The sequence below is a fragment of the Pelobates fuscus genome, chromosome 11 (assembly GCF_036172605.1).
Source record: "Pelobates fuscus isolate aPelFus1 chromosome 11, aPelFus1.pri, whole genome shotgun sequence".
NCBI lineage: Eukaryota > Metazoa > Chordata > Amphibia > Anura > Pelobatidae > Pelobates > Pelobates fuscus.
The window spans coordinates 89,371,937-89,391,641 of NC_086327.1; the positions used below are offsets into that span (position 1 = coordinate 89,371,937).

The following is a 19,705-nucleotide window of genomic DNA, read 5'->3' on the forward strand; positions in this document are numbered from 1 at the left end:
GACTCGAGAGAGGTAAGTTTCCCTCGTTGTGCCACGGAGTGGTCGGACCATGCGGCAGGAGGGAGTCTGTGCAGCTCGGCTGTGGAAAGTGATGCCACAGTCGTAGATAGAACAACCATAGAGAGGGGAGGACTGAGCTGCTTTGCTTTCAAGAAGAACCAATCAGATAAATGGAGGGCAGGAGCAGAACAAGAAGATAATATTAGTGTTACAGCTCATGAGTTACCCACAAACAATGGTGGTTGTCAGATCACTGGGGAGGGGTTACGTATTTAATTCAAGCAATGCTATGTATAAATAAAGTTTATGATGAATTACATATTCATTGCATAGTGAAATATCTGCAAAAGAGAACCTGACGTGACAGACATGGTTTAAATGAAGAATGCTAAGGTTTTTTTCCCACTAAACATTGAGTTCATGTTAGTTGACAGCCATGATAGAAAATATAGGTCGAAGTAACTGAGGTGGAAAAATAATCTCTGACTTGGCGCAATATAAGATTTTTTTTTTCTCCTCGGTAAATTCTGACTGTACTTTTCAACACGGGGGTCGACTTCCAGCTTAGTAGATAATTCCCTGATGTGCACTAATTTTCTTAAAGGCACACTCAGTTGACTCAATTTTGTATTTTTTTTATTAATTAGTAAACATACCCCTGAAGAAAACATGCATTAATTTAATTATACTCATTGAGAAGCCTCTGTGTTAGAGCCAAGAGAACAACATTCCAAAGCTTCTCATTTAACAGTAATTCAGCTCATTGAGAAGAATTGAAGGCAGGTACATATCTTTCACTGAAGTGGTTTATGTGTATGTAGTGTTCCTTTAAACCACATTCTAATAAATTATCTGTGATAAAATAACCTTTCACAGACGAGAGGAGGCAATGGCAAAAGGGTTAATGGGCATACCTGTATTTTGACAAATATAGTGATTATCCTCTTTAATTGTTATAATGTATTATCTAAGCCAGACATTTCCACTTGTTTATTTTAAAATTACTATTTATGCTAATTAAACCTAAAAATTTAGAATTGAATATTTGCCAAAGGAACCAACAAAACAAGTAGAGTTTTCCTCATTGACAAAATAATGATTATACACTTTTTTTTTTGTGAAGGGTCCCTTGGCTGTGCACCTTTCATTACCCAATCTATCTGTCTGTCCATCCTAACATACTTACATTCCTCCATCCGTACCTCAGTTCCTCCTGTATCCAAGCAAGCCATGATGGGCTGTGAAATATTGTTCCTGGTGATTTAGGGGAGTTTTTAGTAAAGTTATTGTCAGATGTCACATGGTGGGGGCATGTAAATATATCTTGCATCACTGTCTGTAACAATAGGTGTCAAGAACTAAGAGGGGCCAGGTACCTATTTGCTGGTACCTCTTTGGTGCTGATCACATTACATACATTATCATCATGGACATCAGGGCACCCACACAATCAACCCACCTCTAAAGGTGAGCAGGGCATGGGGGAATCAGCAGTAAAACAATTGTTCCAAGTATCAAGCAAATTTATTATAATAAAGAAAAATATAAACATTAATGGTGAATTATCATTAAAAATATGTACAAAGGATCAGCCTTAATATACTAGATCTTACAGAGATAAATGTAAGGCAGCACACCTGAAAAATAGGGCTCCCTCACAGGCCCTATAGAGTAGACAAAACTAAAACAGGTGAAATGAAATGTAAATAAATAAATAAACCTGATTATAAACTATACAAGCACATATACTAGACACTATATAAGAGAAAATACATACAAGATAAAAACTAAAAAGTATGTACTTTCTCTTATATAGTGAATTATCATTAGTTGCAGCCATTGTGTAATAATTGTGATTAAATATTTTGTACTTTTTGTACAGTGGCAAGGTTTCTGTATTTGTGTTTTCAACAACACGCAGATCACATTTCCACTTGCAAATAGCAAAACATTTTTAAAGCCGTTTTTCTTTGCGGAATATTCATACCTGCTCGTTTTCTACAGAGTTGGGCATATGAAAAAAAAAAAAAAACATAACCTTTCCTCCATCCCTAATTATCAGACCACAATAATAAAAAATAACATTTCATCCCCCATAGATCATCGTAACACTCCAGTGAAATACAAATGCCAAGGATTTCGTGTTTTAGGTTGGCGAAGAAAAGAGGAATTATCAGACATGCCCCAGCATATACTTAACGTGACTCATGATAATACTGATTAAATGTCTGAGAACATATGTTATACATACTCCTTTACAGGTCCAGCTGTGTTCAAGTGTGTGCAAATCGAATCTCAATGACGTTCCAAAGAATACACTGTACCTAACTAAAGCATGCATAATGAATTCTACACTGTAATAAAACCACAAGAGTGATCTGTTACAGTTCAGCTATGCGGAGGAACTGTCAAGAGTACTCAGTCGTTTAACCCCAACAGTGGCAGAGGGCAACGCATTGCATTCTTTAGTGCGAAGAAAAGGTTGTAGTGCAACATTATCTAGTTAAAAGTGCATACCTCATTGTAAGCATCCCCATCTAAAGAACACTCCAGGCTGAATGTGATCCATTCTTTTCAATGTATATCCATTCGAATATATGCATACGTCAATTATAATAATTAAGAATACTTATATTTTAGCATTTGCTGGAAATCTCCCAGATTTGCAGCTTCTGCAATGTGTTTTGATCAGACCAGGAAATGACTCATAGATGATGCTTACTTAGCCATCTTAGCACTTAGCAAAGGTTTCTGTGATGTATAGGGCAACACATGTGCCATGTGCTGTTTTATAAGAGCATAAAGGAAGCATTGAGATTGGGGAATGAGGGCAGAAAGGCTCGGTAATGGAGCAAAACATATATGTACTTACCTTAGGTTGTTAGAATAGGACCTGCCAAAAATAAGGTACGTTTGCGTTGTGGCAGCTTATACAATGTATGTTCGTATACTGTCACTAAATACTCATTATTTTTGCCTAAGTTCAGTGTTTTAAAAAATAAAAAAACTATTCTTTTTTGTGAAATTTGAAGGTGGTGTTTATTGAGTGAGTGTGCTGGATCTTGTATGTTGTATTAATTGGCCCCAGCAGCACTCTTATGGTATATGTTTGTCTTCTGTCCGTACTCCCACCTCTGATGCTCACCTTCAAGATTTCTCGAGGGCTGCACCGCTCCTGTGGAACTCGCTTCCCTCCTCTGTTAGATGCTCACCCACTCTCCACTCCTTCAAAAAATCGTTACAAACCCACTTCTTCATAAAAGCGTATCAATTAAACTGTTAATAGCTCCCAACTGGTTCCTCTTCTGCAACTGTCACTAGTCTAATACTATCCTTACCTTTTTGTGTCATTTTACCCCACTCCCTCTAGCATGTAAGCTCATTGAGCAGGGCCCTCACCCCCTCTGTTCCTGTGTGTCCAACTTGTCTGGTTACAACGACATGTCTGTTCGTCCATCCATTGTAAAGCGCTGCGGAATTTGACGGCGCTCTATAAATATCATAATAATAATAATAATAATAATAATAATAATAGGAGAGTGTAGCCTTCTCGGTTTCATATATAAATATACTTGGTTTTGCTATTAAAGTAATGAGCTTTGACGTGCACAGTGTGTTTAGTGAGTGAGTAAGTGAGTGAGTGTGCTGGATGTTGTATACAGGTAGTCCACACCTAATGACTTACCTGCTTAACTACTGCTTGGACATACAACCAGCTCTCGAGTGCAGAGAATCCCCTGAATTTTAGTCTCAGGAATTCCCTCAAATATAGATTTGAAGAATTACCCACATCAGTGAGCTGGTCTATGTTCAAGGGAATTTCCCATGGACATAGATTTAAGATATTTCCCCATGCTAGTGAGTTGATCTATGTTTGAGGGACATAGACCATTCCCGAACATAGACCTGCTCTCTAGCGCATACGAGATTTGTTTGTAGGACCGTTCTGAGGAATCCTCACCTACTGACCAATTTCATTAACGACCTAGTCGTGGGAACGAAACTCAGTCGGTAAGGGAGGAGTTCCTGTATATATAAAATTCACTCATCATAGTGACCTATAACAATCCAAACATTGCACAATGTTAATGGAAGCTGCTGAGTCAAATGGCAGAAATGTTAATATACTGGCAAAAATGCAGCGCAAATACTATGTTACATTCTCATGCATATGACTATGAAATATGTATTGTACCTGCTACTCAGTCTACTTTAAAAAATTAAAAAAAGTATTTTGTATTGTTGGATTGCCCAAATATGGTTTAGAGTAATCATTGATGACACATTTTAGAAGCCCACTTCCCCGATATGCCATTCAAATTCCCTGTAAATGGGCAAATGTAGGGTATTTTACATTCTGTATATATATGACTATCATTTTCTATATTAATATATAAATACTTTCTCCATAACCACAAGACTGTTTTATTTTTCTCCTAATACATGATTTACCTCTATCTATCATCTATAATTATTATTTTGTTGGGGCTAGAGTTAGTTTGTTATGGTTAGTGTTGGTGTTATGGTTAAGGTTAGGACTAGAATTAGGTTTATATATATGCTATATAAGCACATTTTTCACTGTGTGGTGTCAGCTTGAAAAAGACCTTTGTTGGTCGAAACGTTGCTTGGCGTTGCATTTTTTCCTAATAAATCTGCATACGGTTTCAATTTGGAGTGCCTGTGGTCCTTTCTTCTTTCGTGTAGAATTAGGTTTAGGGCTAAGGCTGGGATTCAGGTTTAGGTTTACACAAGGATTAGAGTTCCCTTAAAGGGATTAGTAGGTACACTCCTGGGTGGTAGTTACTGGTTCCATTAATGCAGCCCATAAGAGGGCTAAATTAAAATAGCAGCTGATTAAAAGCTTATAGTAGCTGCTATTCAGGAGCATATCTGTAATATACATATGTTACTGTAATGCATATCTCAAGTTGGATTCCTCTCTGGCAACAGATATTTGAGAAATCATGTTTCCATAACTATCTCAGCTGCCAGCTTGACTGCAGATACCCATAGCTATTAGAACAAATAAAGAAAAAACAACAACAAAACAAAGCATGGGCTATGACCTAAAATGACCTAAAAAGATCCAAAAGGCTAAGTGCCCAGAAACCAGCCATGGACTGCAGTTTCGACCTTAAACCAGCACCATGCTGACAAGATGCTCTACCTAGTAGAGTAGCAAAGACCATCCCTAGGTGGTACTACCAGTCTGAGCAGGCACATTATAAAATGGGGAACTCCTCAAGCACAATCCAATCAGGAATGGCTTCACTCCACATTAATAGACAATAGTAAAAAAGATTGAGCACAACTGAATCCGTCCTTAAGCAGATTTATCAGATAATAATAGCAACATTTTGGCTCCAATAAAGAGCCTTTATCGTGATTTGATATAGACTCTTATTGGAGCAAAAAACTCCAAAAATCTGATTTTAGATGGATTCAGTTGTGCCTGGTCTTATCTACCACAGTTTACAAGTCCTGTAATATACATTGATTCCATATGGAACTGTCAAAATACCCAGGCATATAGCAAGACAATACTATACTCCGAGGTCAACAGATAACATTTCTGGGGATTACGGTCACTGATATAACATTTATTGTTTTTCCCAATTTCATGAATATAAATTATTTGCCCATGGCTGGTGATACATATACAGTTCAGAAAATATGACATTGAGAATGCTAGTGCCTATAAAATATTTAAACCACTTATGTTCTTATTTACTTGGTGGGATATTTTTCATTCTTTGTGTAGCCAAAACATGATTAGATACAATAGTGAACATAACATATATATATATATATATATATATATATATATATATATATATATATATATATATATATATCCTTTGCACATACATGTAAGTAAGGACAGATAATAAATATATCAAGCTTCAAAGAACGGGAATGAGATTTCACACACTGTTCCGGGTGATTTTATTGGCAAACCAATAAAGTGATATTCAATTTATTATCCCCAATGGCCTCTGTGATCTATGGCAGCAATAGAGTACAATGCCGCCCCAAGACACAAAATACTGTCAGGAAAACCATTTCCCTCTTAAATCCATAGGCCGAGTCTCCATTTTACCTGCTACTGTTTAGCTTAAAATGTATTATCATTTCATTTTTACTGTTAGTTATTTTATGATGAAGTTGCAACAGGTTGCCCCTGTGCTGTGGAATAGCAGATAGTAACAAATATGGAACATAATCAGGATTATTCACAAAAATGAGAATTCAAAGTGAATTTAAAATTTAAGGGCAAAATTACTAAACTGGAAACATTCTGTAAGTCCGCTATGCTTTCCCTTCAGCTACTCTGACCTTAAATTTTAAATTCTCTTTGAATGAACTTTGAATTCTCATTTAAGTAAACAACCCTGAAAATCAAACATGGGATAACATGGAATTGATAAAACTGGTATAGATGAAATGAGGGTCTATATAGTCCTATAGTTTATAGGACCACTCTCTGAACCATAACAACTTCATAGAACCACTCTGACCACTATAACAACATATTGGTAACCATTAGTTTAAGGCTTGCTACCTTCAGGTTAGCCTGCAGCCAGGACTTCCTTGTGCCATAACTGCTTCATTCTGATGAAGTTGTTATGGTGCCCAAACTGCCCCTTTAAATCTAATTTTAGTTTGGGAGATGCGAGTGATACTGAAAAGGCGAGAGGGCTGTGTGATCATATTGTAGGGGCAGATTTAGAATGGATAACTAAGATGAAAGACCAATAAGAACATGCCAAGCAGATTATTAGGCAGGTAAGCGATACTGGTAGGCATTGATCCCAGATAATCTCTTTGTAGATGGAACTAGATGGTTTGTGTCAACTGTGAGCACTTTTTCTGGTCTCTGCATATTTAAAGGTGACTGGTTAGTTCAAGTTCATGCATTGCTATTAATATCCCTGTGATCATCAGTAGCACAAGCATGTGTCAATGGCATTCACCACTGACAAATTCTAGCATGGAGCCTCAAAGTAGAAGCCCTTGGGCTGAATCCAGCCTGCTAACTGATAGTCCAAGACATAACTTTCTATATTCCAGATTGCTGGTATTCTGACCTGCATCCATGCTAGAATCAAATCCCTATTTACTGTAATCCAAGAGGCTGCACTTAGTTTTCTGGCTAGTCTCATTACTAAAGTTCTGGAATGTTTTAGATGTTCCTCAGACCTTCAGCGATAAGGCAATCAAAAGCTTAGCCATGCTACAGGTGCTGGGAACAAGGTAGCAGCAGTGTTGGAATGTGGGTAATCTTGTGGGAGGAATACCCCAGCAGGACCCAGGATTTTTTTTTATTGTATTAAAGCCGTCTGCAACAAGTCACAAGCAGTAAATGTGAGAGGTTTCTGTATTCACACCAATTTTGACCGCGCACAGCATGACTCACTCACTGACGCATGAGATCGGTTGCACTTTTGAACCATGAATGAAGCAATGTTAGATTTTATCAGATCTTTGCACATGGTATATTTCCAGCTACAAAGCAGCAGTGTATGAGGTGTGCACTGGAGCATGGCACAAGTCTCCAACATGCTGCTGAAGGTGACTCGGCATGGATCTCAGGGCTTGCCTACTCCTCGGAAAAGTCATGCAAACCAGAAGTCCCATCACTGTTGTGTATCTTGCTGGGCCCTAAAGTGGGTGTCCCCAGTGCATAAAGAAGAGGCTGTCTGCTTCTCACATTATAGATACCGGCACATCCCTCTTCCATTTTAGAAGCACTACGGCTCTGTTACAAAATGGTGTGTCAGGCTTTGCCAAGGTATTAAGACTCTAAAAATATAGCCACACTCATGCTCACACCTTATAAAAGGACACTACAGATGGTGGCTTGAAGCACTGTGTGTTTTTTTTCTTCTTCATGTTTTCAGGAAATATGGCAATAGGGTATTATTTAGAGAACATGACGGCAGGAGCTTATATTAGGGAAATATGACTAGGGAAATAAAATGTAGGGATATATGACACACACACATTGACACTACCCTCAAATGCTGCCTCAAGTAACAAATCACCCCGCACTGTGGTTCCATCTTACGATCTGGCCACTGTCCTGAGAGGTGCTCCGTGTTAAAACAGACACCACTAATCCGTGCAAATTCCAGGAAAAGAAGAAACGTGCAGCACTCCTGGATGCAAGTGGTAACAGTGTTTACTAGAGGGTAAGAGGCTAAGCAGTAAAAATAAATCTATATCTCTATGTTATATATATTTATTAAATATATAATATAGAAATATATAATATAAATATGGATTATTTGTTTTACTACTCCCCATTTTGTCCCCTTTATTGGTCATGTCTCACTTGATCTGTGAATAAAATCAACATTTGGTGGCTGTACCCTAACCTTCAATCATCTTTCTTTTAATGAATCATCTTTTTTGGGGGGGACATGAACAGAATGCCTGAATACAGAATCAAATGAACTTACACGTCCGCATGGCGTTTTGAAGATAAGCATTCGGCGGAAGAGCCGATTGGCCCAAACCCAAATGCACAAATCTGGTTATAAAAGAAATATGACTAAAAATGGAACAAACCCTAACATATACATTGATAGAAAGAGATAAGATAAAGTTCAGATTGACTGGTATTAATACTCATTTCAATATAATTAAAAAATATTAAATAATTCAGAATCAAGTAAATGTAACAGTATTTTAAAAAAAAAGGATATCAGTTGCCTGGTAATGAGGAGATACCTCCTCTGAATGCCAGCAATATAATCACACTCTCTGTAGTAGATTTCAACATCTAAAACACAGTACCAGTGTATCCACACCTCTACGCTAAGTGTTTCCCTTTTGACATCAACGAATGCAATATTGAATAAAATAATTAATTGAAAAACACAAGAGTCAGCCCATTCAGACACACACGCACAAATATTAGAATTGAGTACGTCAGATCTTACAAGACTTGACTCAAAGTTTTATTGATTACAATTTCCTTTTTTTTTTTTAATGTAACATTTTCCGGTTCCTTGTGTTGAATTATTTTCTCACTCTATTAGTGCAAAAAGGCTTACATTAACAGCTCAGGTAAATATCCCTAGTAGGGGATATTGTCGTACTGATCCGTTCCTCTTGATTCTAAGGTATATATTACTGCCCCGGCAGAAAACAAAAATGAACATATACTATTGTATATGAGTTATTGCTTATAAAAAAAATGCAAACAGAAAACAAATCCTTTCTTCAGAAAACAAATAAAATATTGGCTTAAATAACCAGAACCTGTATGTAACAGTTTTCTTTTTAAGGGGATAGTTAAAAAAAAAACCCACAAAAAAACAAAACAATTCCTGTTTGTAGAGAGAGTTTACTAAAAATGTATATTTAGTTGCTAAGCTGGGTGCCATGGCTAACACACAACTCAAAATGAACTCTGCAGATGAAATGTTCTACATTCTACAAAGTTTTTCAATAAGGTCCTACTGAGCTAGGCTAAATCCTACAATTCTCTGTAGACGATCAATTCATCTTTATGGACCCTGCCAAATTCACTTGTAATCCCAGGGAATTTGCAGCCAAGCCCAGTTTAGTAAATACCTGAATTGATAATTGCCAGATTTTCAGGAGGTGATTATCGACTTGGGAGTTAGCTTAGTTCAAATTGGCACCACTGGAGGTCTCCTGTATTTGACCCCTTTGTTATCAACACATCTCATGACTCGTAAGCAAAAAAACATTTTGCAGAAATAAAAAACACAGCTGTTACCGAGCATGAAATTTATAAGAAAATCAACTAATTCAACTGTGAATGCTTTCGAAAAATAGGGTTTCCGTAATCCAAGTTGAAGCCAGTATGTTTCCTGCCAAATGTGTTGCACGATATAGTCTGGAAACATTTGTGATGCCTTCTTGGATATGATAATAATTTTGTTTTCCCAGAATATGCTAAACTGTGTACTCTACGTAAAAGCCAAGAGTGATTAGAGGATTTTTTTTACGTTTTAATTTTTTTTTTAGTTTCTCTTCCTGGGGTATAATAATGCTCATAAACACTCACAGGATATTAAAACCATTCTTTTCCTAAGGTCTTTGTAAACAGCACTTGAGATAATGTATTGTACGTATACTTTTCTTAATGACCTGCTGACTTTTAGAACATGTTAATTTGTTTTCTCTTTCTCTCCCAAATGCTAAAATCATATGTGTTTTTCATTGCATACTTTGCTTTGTCAAACTGTTCAGAGATTCCAAGTGTCCCATTAAAAATAAACCAAAATAATACATAATATATACTACGGGGCATCTTGAAAACGTCAAAATATGTTTATTACAACTTGTTGTTAAATATAAATAATTTAATCAAAGTAACAGACAAATTAAGATTTGGTAAGTTATAAAGTACTTAATTTAAAAGGGTACTCCAAGCATCGTGACCATCTTGGTGATTTATAGTTGTTATGGTGCCTGAAGACCGTATGTGTTTCACTTTGAAAAGATGCACACACTGAGATCAACACCTTCGCTGTTGGGGGTCTAACTCCATAGCATCATTAGCCAGCACGTGCATTTTAAATATATTTCATTGTTTTACGTATTTAACATTTAATGTGGACCTCCCCAGGGCGAGGCACCTTTCAAAAAGGGACCCATCACCCAAGGCCCACACTAACCCTGGGGTGGTCATATCATCACGCCACTCCCCGCACGCATACAGCCAGAAGGCTCAAGATGAATCTCAAGATGAATCACCGGATAGGGGAGAAACCCCACCACGACCCAGACACACAAAGGCGAATCCCGAGAAACATAATAAACCAAGCCTCCCACGGAAGACACCACCCCCAGTACTTGCCACATGCCAGAAGGTCGAAACCCAGTGCTCAGCATAAGGGAATACCCACCCCTCCACTCCCGACACACAACAGGTATACCACCCTAACCTCCACCCTAACCTTCCTACCGGCATTAGACTGGGATGCACATACCACAACTGGGTCCCATAGACTTCGGGGAACACCACAACACACCCAACCTCCTAAGCCCCCGAGACCCACATCCAAGGAAACATCATCAACATGCGGGCAAGACCCAGCACAGCCGAGGACACCATACCCACAATTCATCAAAAGAAGACACCCGACACCATATCCCAACAAACCTCACCCAACCCCCCCATCCACTCCAACCCCCCCGTACCCCAAAGAGAAACCAATCCAACTCAGACAAGATAACTCCTAGGAACTTACAAACAACGACACACGGCAGTCAATCCAATTAGTTCAAAATGGTACACCCGAACACCTTAACCTTCCCTCCTCTGTCAAACCTTCCCTGATACCCACCATGCACCAAACAAACACACAGCAGCCAACAAACTCAGAAGGGCCCCCCCCTAAATAGGGAACAAAATTAACTAACACCCTCAACTCAAAGCAAGAATGCGAGTTCTACGCTCTGGTACGGTCCAGGACAGGACCAAGCAAATGCATCTCAAAATGCCATATATGTACTGCAATGTAACACTGTGAATCTGTGCATATACCCTGTTACCCCCAACCCCTTTTCCTTCTGTAACCCACCTATTGTTTATGACAAACTGAAAAATGCGATAAAGAATTTACAAAAAAAAAAAACATTTAACGTGAGTCTTACGTTTTTTTGTCTGAATATAGAATATATGAAACTATAATTTTGCAAGCAAATTTATTTTTGACTCCTGACTATTTTTGTTACTGGTGACATTCTTGGCGAGTTACAGTCCTCAAAAAATAAATTGTAAGAGACTCTCGCCTCGGTACTACTATAAATCAGATCTATATTTGGTTATTTATCAGAGAAACATGATCTGAGGAATTTGTACTAATCATCTTTATTTCTAATGTTCTGTATTACTGAGAGGCTAGGGGATGACAACTGGAGAGTGAATCGGATCCTGATGGGAATATTACAATTCTCAGCAAAGTACCTAATATTAGAAAGGAACACTAGTGTAAAGCACCTTTTCTATGCTGCATTATATCTTCTAGAAGTCAAACTATCAGGACTATAGGAAAACACATTCATGGCCAGTCTGGGAATGCAAAGCAGTCCTGGAAAAAAATGTATGCCAGCCCTATAAGTCATTGTTCCACGATAGTGTTTGTGTGTGTGTGTGTGTGTATATATACACTACCATGGCACAATGACTTATAGGGCCTGCATACATTTTTTAATTTTTTAATTAATTTTTTTATATAAAATATATATATATATATATATATATATATATATATAAATATAAAATATATATACAATATATGTTTATAAATGAGAATTACTCAATCTGGGGTAGCAAGACGTAGCCGTATTTTAAATGTTATAAAGGGATATTTAGCATTGCCACTAAAGGATATATATATATATATATATATATATATATATATATATATATACTTTTATTATTGGTATGTAATGTTTTAATTATAAATATTAGTAATTCAGGGTAAAATATTTACCGTATATACTCGAGTATAAGCCGACCCGAATATAAGCCGAGGCCCCTAATTTTACCCCAAACAACTGGGAAAACTTATTGACTCGAGTATAAAACTAGGGTGGGAAATGCAGCAGTTACTGGTAAATTTCTAAATAAAATTAGATCCTAAAAAAATTATATTAATTGAATATTTATTTACAGTGTGTGTATATAATGAATGCAGTGTGTGTGTATATGAATGCAGTGTGTGTGTACATGCTTACTACAGACATGCATACTGACACACACATACATGCTCACTGCAGACATGCACACTGACACACATACATGCTTACTACAGACATGCTCAATGGCACACACATACATGTTTACTACAGACATGCTCACTGATACACACATACATGCTTACTACAGACATGCATACTGACACACACATTCATGCTCACTGCAGACATGCACACTGACACACATACATGCTTACTACAGACATGCTCAATGGCACACACATACATGTTTACTACAGACATGCTCACTGATACACACATACATGCTTACTACAGACATGCATACTGACACACACATTCATGCTCACTGCAAACATGCACACTGACACACATACATGCTTACTACAGACATGCTCAATGGCACACACATACATGTTTACTACAGACATGCTCACTGATACACACATACATGCTCACTGCAGACATGCACACTGACACACACACATGCTCACTACAGACATGCACACTGATATCCCGGTGGGCCAGTCCGGCCCTGAACACATTATAGGTTCTCTAACAGCAGAGGGGCAGACCTTTGCTTCCTCTGGAAGCCTATCTGGAATCCTTTTAAAAAAAATGTTTTAAAAATGTCCAAACCTTGGAAATTTTGTTGGAATAAGAGAAACATAAAAACAAGCTATTTAGAGATACAAAAGATGGGAAAATGGTTAGAGCTGCATAATGGATGAGAGAAAAGAAAATGTCAGGAAAAAGAGGTTGAGAAAAACTGGAGAAAAACTGGAGAAAATAGGACAATGCATGAGGGTAAAGAGTCAGAAGGTCTGGAGGAAGAGTGATCACGCTTAGTCATTTTCTAAAAATCTCCCCTGATAAACTTGACTCGTTATTGGCCAATCTCTGATTAATGTTATCTAAGTAGAATTAATTGAAGAATCAAGATGTTCTTAATAAATACATACATTCAAGTTTGTAACATAATATCAGTAGCATGCAGCATAACATTTTTTAAAAATGTTTTCATAAAAGTTAGCTCAGAGTCATAAACAATTTCAGTCTGTGTAAACTGTTACCCGCTGGGGCATGACCTATTTTAAACAAGATATCCCATTGATATCTTACTGATGGGGTATTTTTTTTAGGGAAAAAAAATCAATGCACAAGATTTGTACACCAATAATACTGCAAACTTTAATTTCAGAAATGTTAATTTCTATTTACAATTATATGGGGTTTGTTTATTATAGTAACACCAAATGTGAAGAAACCAAAGCAGAGGAACTTAACTGATCGGGGCTATCAGGGGATGTGGAGATATGTTGAATTTTGGGGTACTTTCTGAACTTTGTGAAAATGTGTTTTTTCTGCCTGGAGATAATTGAGTTACTTACAGGACTTTACTCAATTATCTCCTAAGCAGAGGGTAGGGATTGTGTGCTGTACATGGGCGTGTCACAGACTGTATGTTTGTTCTGATTGGTTTGTGTCCTTTGTGTTCCTGTGCCCCATCAGGTCCAGGGGGTGTTCCTCTGGCCTGGAAAATTGTATAAAAGGCCAGTGTGTCCCATTAAACTTGAGATTCCTGCTAAGCTCCAAAACTGTGTCATCCAGTTATTGGAGGGAAAGAAGATTTGCTCCCGTGTCTGCTGTTCCAGCTTGCAGGAGATTCAACGGGGAAAGTCCTTGTAAGGACTAGAGCTAATTCCCCATTCGGGTCCAGGAAGGAGCTGTTCCAGGGCCCCAGTCAAGCCACGGCGACAGTGGGCAGAAGTGCTGCGGTTTGTCCCCTGTTCCAGCTAGGAAGCGGTCCTTTGGGGAGGTACCCAGCCAGGAGTACAGGGAAGTCCATTCTAAACCCCCTCATTCTAAAATGTCTTCCAATCCTAGCCCCTCCAACCCTAAGCACCTAACAAGCATGTGCAATCATCACGCGATTGAATGGTGATACTTTCCAATCAACAGATACAAGTAAACATTTGCATGTATATTGGCCAATAAATATCACTTTAAAAGCAACTTAATTTTGAAAACAATTTTTTACTGAGTTTAATTGTCTTGTGAATATTGCATTTTGATTTACATTTCCTCCAAAATTCGCTGTTTATTGAATAATCCCAATAATCTTATATATTGATGTATATTTTATATATATTGGCCTACAATTTTCTTCTGCTACATATATCACAATCATATATTTTATCAACAGTGCTTGCATCATTTATCAAAGATATCACCAGGCAACCATTATTGAAGTAAACTTTCCCTAGGGGTGTACTGTGACTGTAATGTGCTTTTGCAAGTCAAGCAATCATATTTAAGTGAAGGGCCATCAAGCTGGGAGGTTAGATCCTTAGCTACTAGTGGGAGGGAATATTAGTTTTTAAGGCAAAGAAAGTGAACATCATCTTCTTGTATATTTGGCAGTGATGGGAGGGTGTAATTGTTTTAAATATGGCCAGTCGGTCATTTTCTAGCCATAGAGAGCATTTATCATTGGGTTGGTGAAGGGGTAGGCAACCTTGGCACTCCAGATGTTCCCCCAATGCTTTGTGGACATTATGGCTGCAAGAGTATTATGGGAGATGCAGTCTCAACAACATCTGGAGGGTGGGTTAGAGGGTTTGAGTCTTTTTGATATGCATCATTATTACCTCTTTTTCAAAGACCAGGGAGTGGAGGAATGGGTAGGGCCATCTTCTTAGGTCCGCAATCTGATATAATCTTTCAACCACACCAAACAACAAAAAGGGGTGCAGGAGAAAGAGGTCATACATTGCCCTTCATTTTAAAATTGGAGTCTAAGGAAACCCATGTGAGTTTATTTAATTGTTCATCTGACATGTATTGGTGGGGCTAAGAGATAAGTTAAATGTTGGAGTCTTATGAAGACAATATTTGTTTTTTTACAATTTTATTTTGAAATGGGTTATAATTACTGCAATATGTGACCCATTTTGTTGTCTGCAGATTTAACAATTTCTACCATATCCTCAGCATTAGCCGAACACAGCTCTTACACAGTTCGTACACGAATTTGCTTGAAGTATTAAGCTCTACATAAAAGTCAGACCATAATATGTGCTAGTAAATTGTACTGAGTTTTTTCTGACTTGCCAGTATATCTCATTTTACGAATTATGCTGGTTTTAATATCAGCTTGTTAATCAAGCTTGAAGCTTCTATTTTTCCTATCAAAGAGAAAAGCTCAGAAGGTTATATTGAGCTGAAAGCAGTGTGACAGATTTGCAAATATCAATATTGTAGACAGGCCTTAAGTAAGGTCATCAAAGTATCTTTGTAGAGCATACCCATCAAAGCCTCTACTTTTCCTAAACTAGAAAGACCCAAGTAGTTGGTGGTGAGGAAACTAATGATACATTTTACTTGTTTCTGGAACAAGTATTCTAATGATTAGACAACATTAAAGTTTTAAAGAAATAAATATAAAGTCTAAAATATTAACAGTTACAATAATAATTTACTGTATTAACCTATAAACACATCATCAAATGTTCAAAGTTAATTTGTATGATCTTCTGATGCATTTCTAAGGATATTTAGATACAAATTAGTAGGAAAAAATCAACATTTAGATACAAATTAGTAGGAAAATAAAGGCTATCTATCTGTATTTTTTTCTGTATAATTAACAAAAGCTGTGGGATAGATGTGCCAACAACTATAGGCATACATATTATTTTGTATTCTATTTGAGCTTAATAAAATGTGTTATATTTTTTATTGAACTTGATGTGCAGGTATTTTTTCAGTTGCATTTCTAAGGATTTTGCTATTTTAATAGTTTAAAAATATATATTTATTTGTTTTATAGATAGATATTTTTTAGATGTGATATATTTTTTGCAATTTTAATCGTTTAAAAAAAAACAATACTTAAAGTTTATCCAAAAATAGTAATTAATTTAGAAAGCTTATCCAAAAATATTAGATTAAGGTCATAATTCTGATAATTCCAAGGCCTTGCTTGCCATACTTCTTAGAGCTTAGACCTCAAATATAGATCTTTTACAAAGCATGGTTTGACCTAAAACATGGAATTGTGTAAATTAATTTATATTGCCTCTTGAGTAGTTATATATCCCTTTGGCATAGGTTGACATAACTTAACTCTATAACATATTGGTGTGGTAGTTAATAGTCTAATAGATTTGCAGAAAAAATTGACAGAGATTATTAGAAGTACTTACACATAGGTCTAAGCTGTCCTATGAGCTCATCCTTTGTCCATTTTGCCCATTCCTTTTTGTCGGTGTTGATAGAGCATAGAATAGGACCACATGGTTTCCCACAATCCTCTATGGCAGGAACATTCAAGTAGTGGACTAGTACAATGTCAGGATTCTAGAAAATAAATAATGGTAGGGTTAATTGTTTTACATTTGTTCATTTCATGTTATACGATATGCAAATAAGAACACCTCTGAACCTCTGAATGTGTTCATCATCCATACAATAATAGAGGCATCAATGTTATAGTAAATCACATGTTATATTTTTACATGTATATACACACAATGCTGGTTGGAAATTGAAAAACTGAAATGTATGTTAATTTTGAAGAAATATAGTAATGCATGCACGTGTACTGTTTTTCTTAGTTTGTACTGGTATATTGGAGATGTCTTCACTAAACAGTTTTCATAAAACCATAAACCATGCAGTAACTCAAAATTATTATCTTAAAATGTTCTTTTGACATTATTCAGACCATGTTGTCAAAAATTACAAGATATGTAAAAGTGCAGGTACAGAATTGGAAAAGTGGTTTAGGAACCGATTCCTGATCTACAAAATATCACACAAAATATTGTTCTACCTAGCAGGGTAGATGAGCTTTATTATAATAACACAATAATAAAAAAATATATATTCTGATCTTTTAGACCAGGCTTCCCCAAACTCCAGCCCTCCAGATGATGCTGCACTACAACTCAAATGATTCTAAGCCTATCTATTTCTTTCATAGAATCATGGGAGTTGTAGTTCAGCAACATCTGGAGGGCCGGAGTTTGGGGAAGCCTGTTTTAGGCAATCATGTTAAAGAGTCCGCTGATTCTTGGTCAGTTGACTGGTCTCAAATGATTTACTACAGTCCTTCCTAAACTGGCCTGGTCTGTCATTAAATTTATCATTAATTAAAACTGTTCGGGGCATTTCTAAAGGCAAAGCAAGTATTATATTGAAAGCAGGTTGTTTAATGCTGTAAAAAATGTTTGGGGTTTCCATGGTGATTGCTTCTATAATAGCAATTTGCACCAGAATAGCACTTGTTTTACTTTGATAAGCCTTCCTCTTTACGTTAACCTAATGCAAAATGTGCGCGGATACATGGCATATCGCATATTCAAGCAAAACATAAAAACTTGATAAAATTATAGTTACAATTATAAAATTAGGTATTTGCATAAATCTGTACATTGGCGCTAATTGACTGGTTTTATCTTTGATTTAAAAAAATATATATATAATAATTTTCATCTATGTAGTCGTTTGTTGAATTTATTGCAAAAATTATTTTTTAGATGATGATTTGAAATGAGTTCCTATTTACATTGCAAACTGTGCAGCACAAGGAATCATTGGCAGGCCTTTCAAGGCTGATTTTACAGAACATAAGTGAACACAACTTCATCTATTTCAAACATTTGCTAGCTTTCCAACATTCTTAGTTGAAAATTACAGATAATGATTACCCACTGAAAAATCTCAATAACCACTATTTTATTTCACTCTTAAAATGGTGATCTTGCTCAATTAATTTCCATTGGCAGGGTATTTGTAAGCTGCACAAACATTTACAGAATGTGTACACTTATTAAAGGAATCATCTAAATAGCAAAGTCCACAAATAATTTGTAATGGCAGGTTACCATGGAGACTGTACAATAGACTATAATAAGAATGAAAAGACTGCTTCTTTTCCAACACCAATTTATTCAATTTGCCACTATGTGTTTCTATTTTAAAACGCTTCAAAATTAATAATATATTGATGTAAGTTCTAAAGAAAACATCTGTTAGTTAAATTAAACATTGTGAGCTCTAAGGCTAGGAGGTGTTACCAGGAAGCAATTTTATTCAGTTCGCTGGTGTAGATTAAAGGAGAACTATCATTTTCCAAGATTTATAATATTATGTTTACTTAATAAACCCTATATTTAACAAATACGTATTTGTGAAATGAGAAAAAATAAATAAAACGCAGAAATCAACACCTATTTTTCCTGCAACTTAGGGCCTCCACATTGGCTCCCTGTCAATCATTGTTATTCGCTCCGTCCTTCGCATAGATCAAGAGGGCATACAGATAATAGATTGTTTCTGCTTTTTTTTTTCTCAATTACGTTTTCCCTGGCTGTTAATGGACTGAACTGGATTGTAATTTTATTAGCTAATTCTTTAACATAATTTTAAAACAGAGCATTACATGAAAAGAAGGGTTATGGGTGATTCTTAAAGGGATACTCTAACCACCAAACAATGTTAGTTTAAATGACCACTCCACACCCCCAAAGCACTTCAGCCTGCTGAAGGGCTCTATGTGTGAGGAGTATCCTAGTTTAACCCCAATTTATAAAAGTGATGAAATCTATGAGAAATCTTCACTTTTATAAATTAACTAGGGAACACCCATTGAGCTTTCAATCAAATACACAGGCCTCCCATACAGAATTCAGACCAGCTCCCCCACACCTCAGACCAGACGCGTGAACATGCACAAGCCGTCACACATGTGCATGTGGGGACCAATTCAGAGGGCACCAATTCTGATTGGGTTATTTCCCTGTGAAGAGAGTAAAAGTTTCTTCTGGGAAAAAAAGAGGTGGGATTGTTAAGGCCAGAGTCCATAAGATCAGTAGCCTCTGTAAAGCTCTTTTAAGATATACCCCCAACTATTTCATACATGACAAATTCATAACTACTAAACAGTGATTTTCTCTTTTGTTTTGCCCATTTGGGCAGTGGAGTGTTCCTTTAA

General features: G+C 36.6%; 1 protein-coding gene across 1 annotated transcript in view; it reads right to left on the bottom strand.

The window, feature by feature from the left end:
- Positions 1-19,705, bottom strand: part of CAMTA1 (calmodulin binding transcription activator 1) — a 1,539,661-nt gene that overhangs the window by 281,462 nt on the left and 1,238,494 nt on the right. Inside the window, exon 6 of the mRNA XM_063436496.1 lies at positions 16,914-17,067. Coding sequence (XP_063292566.1) covers positions 16,914-17,067 — 154 coding nt within the window. The remainder of the gene's footprint in view (positions 1-16,913; positions 17,068-19,705) is intronic.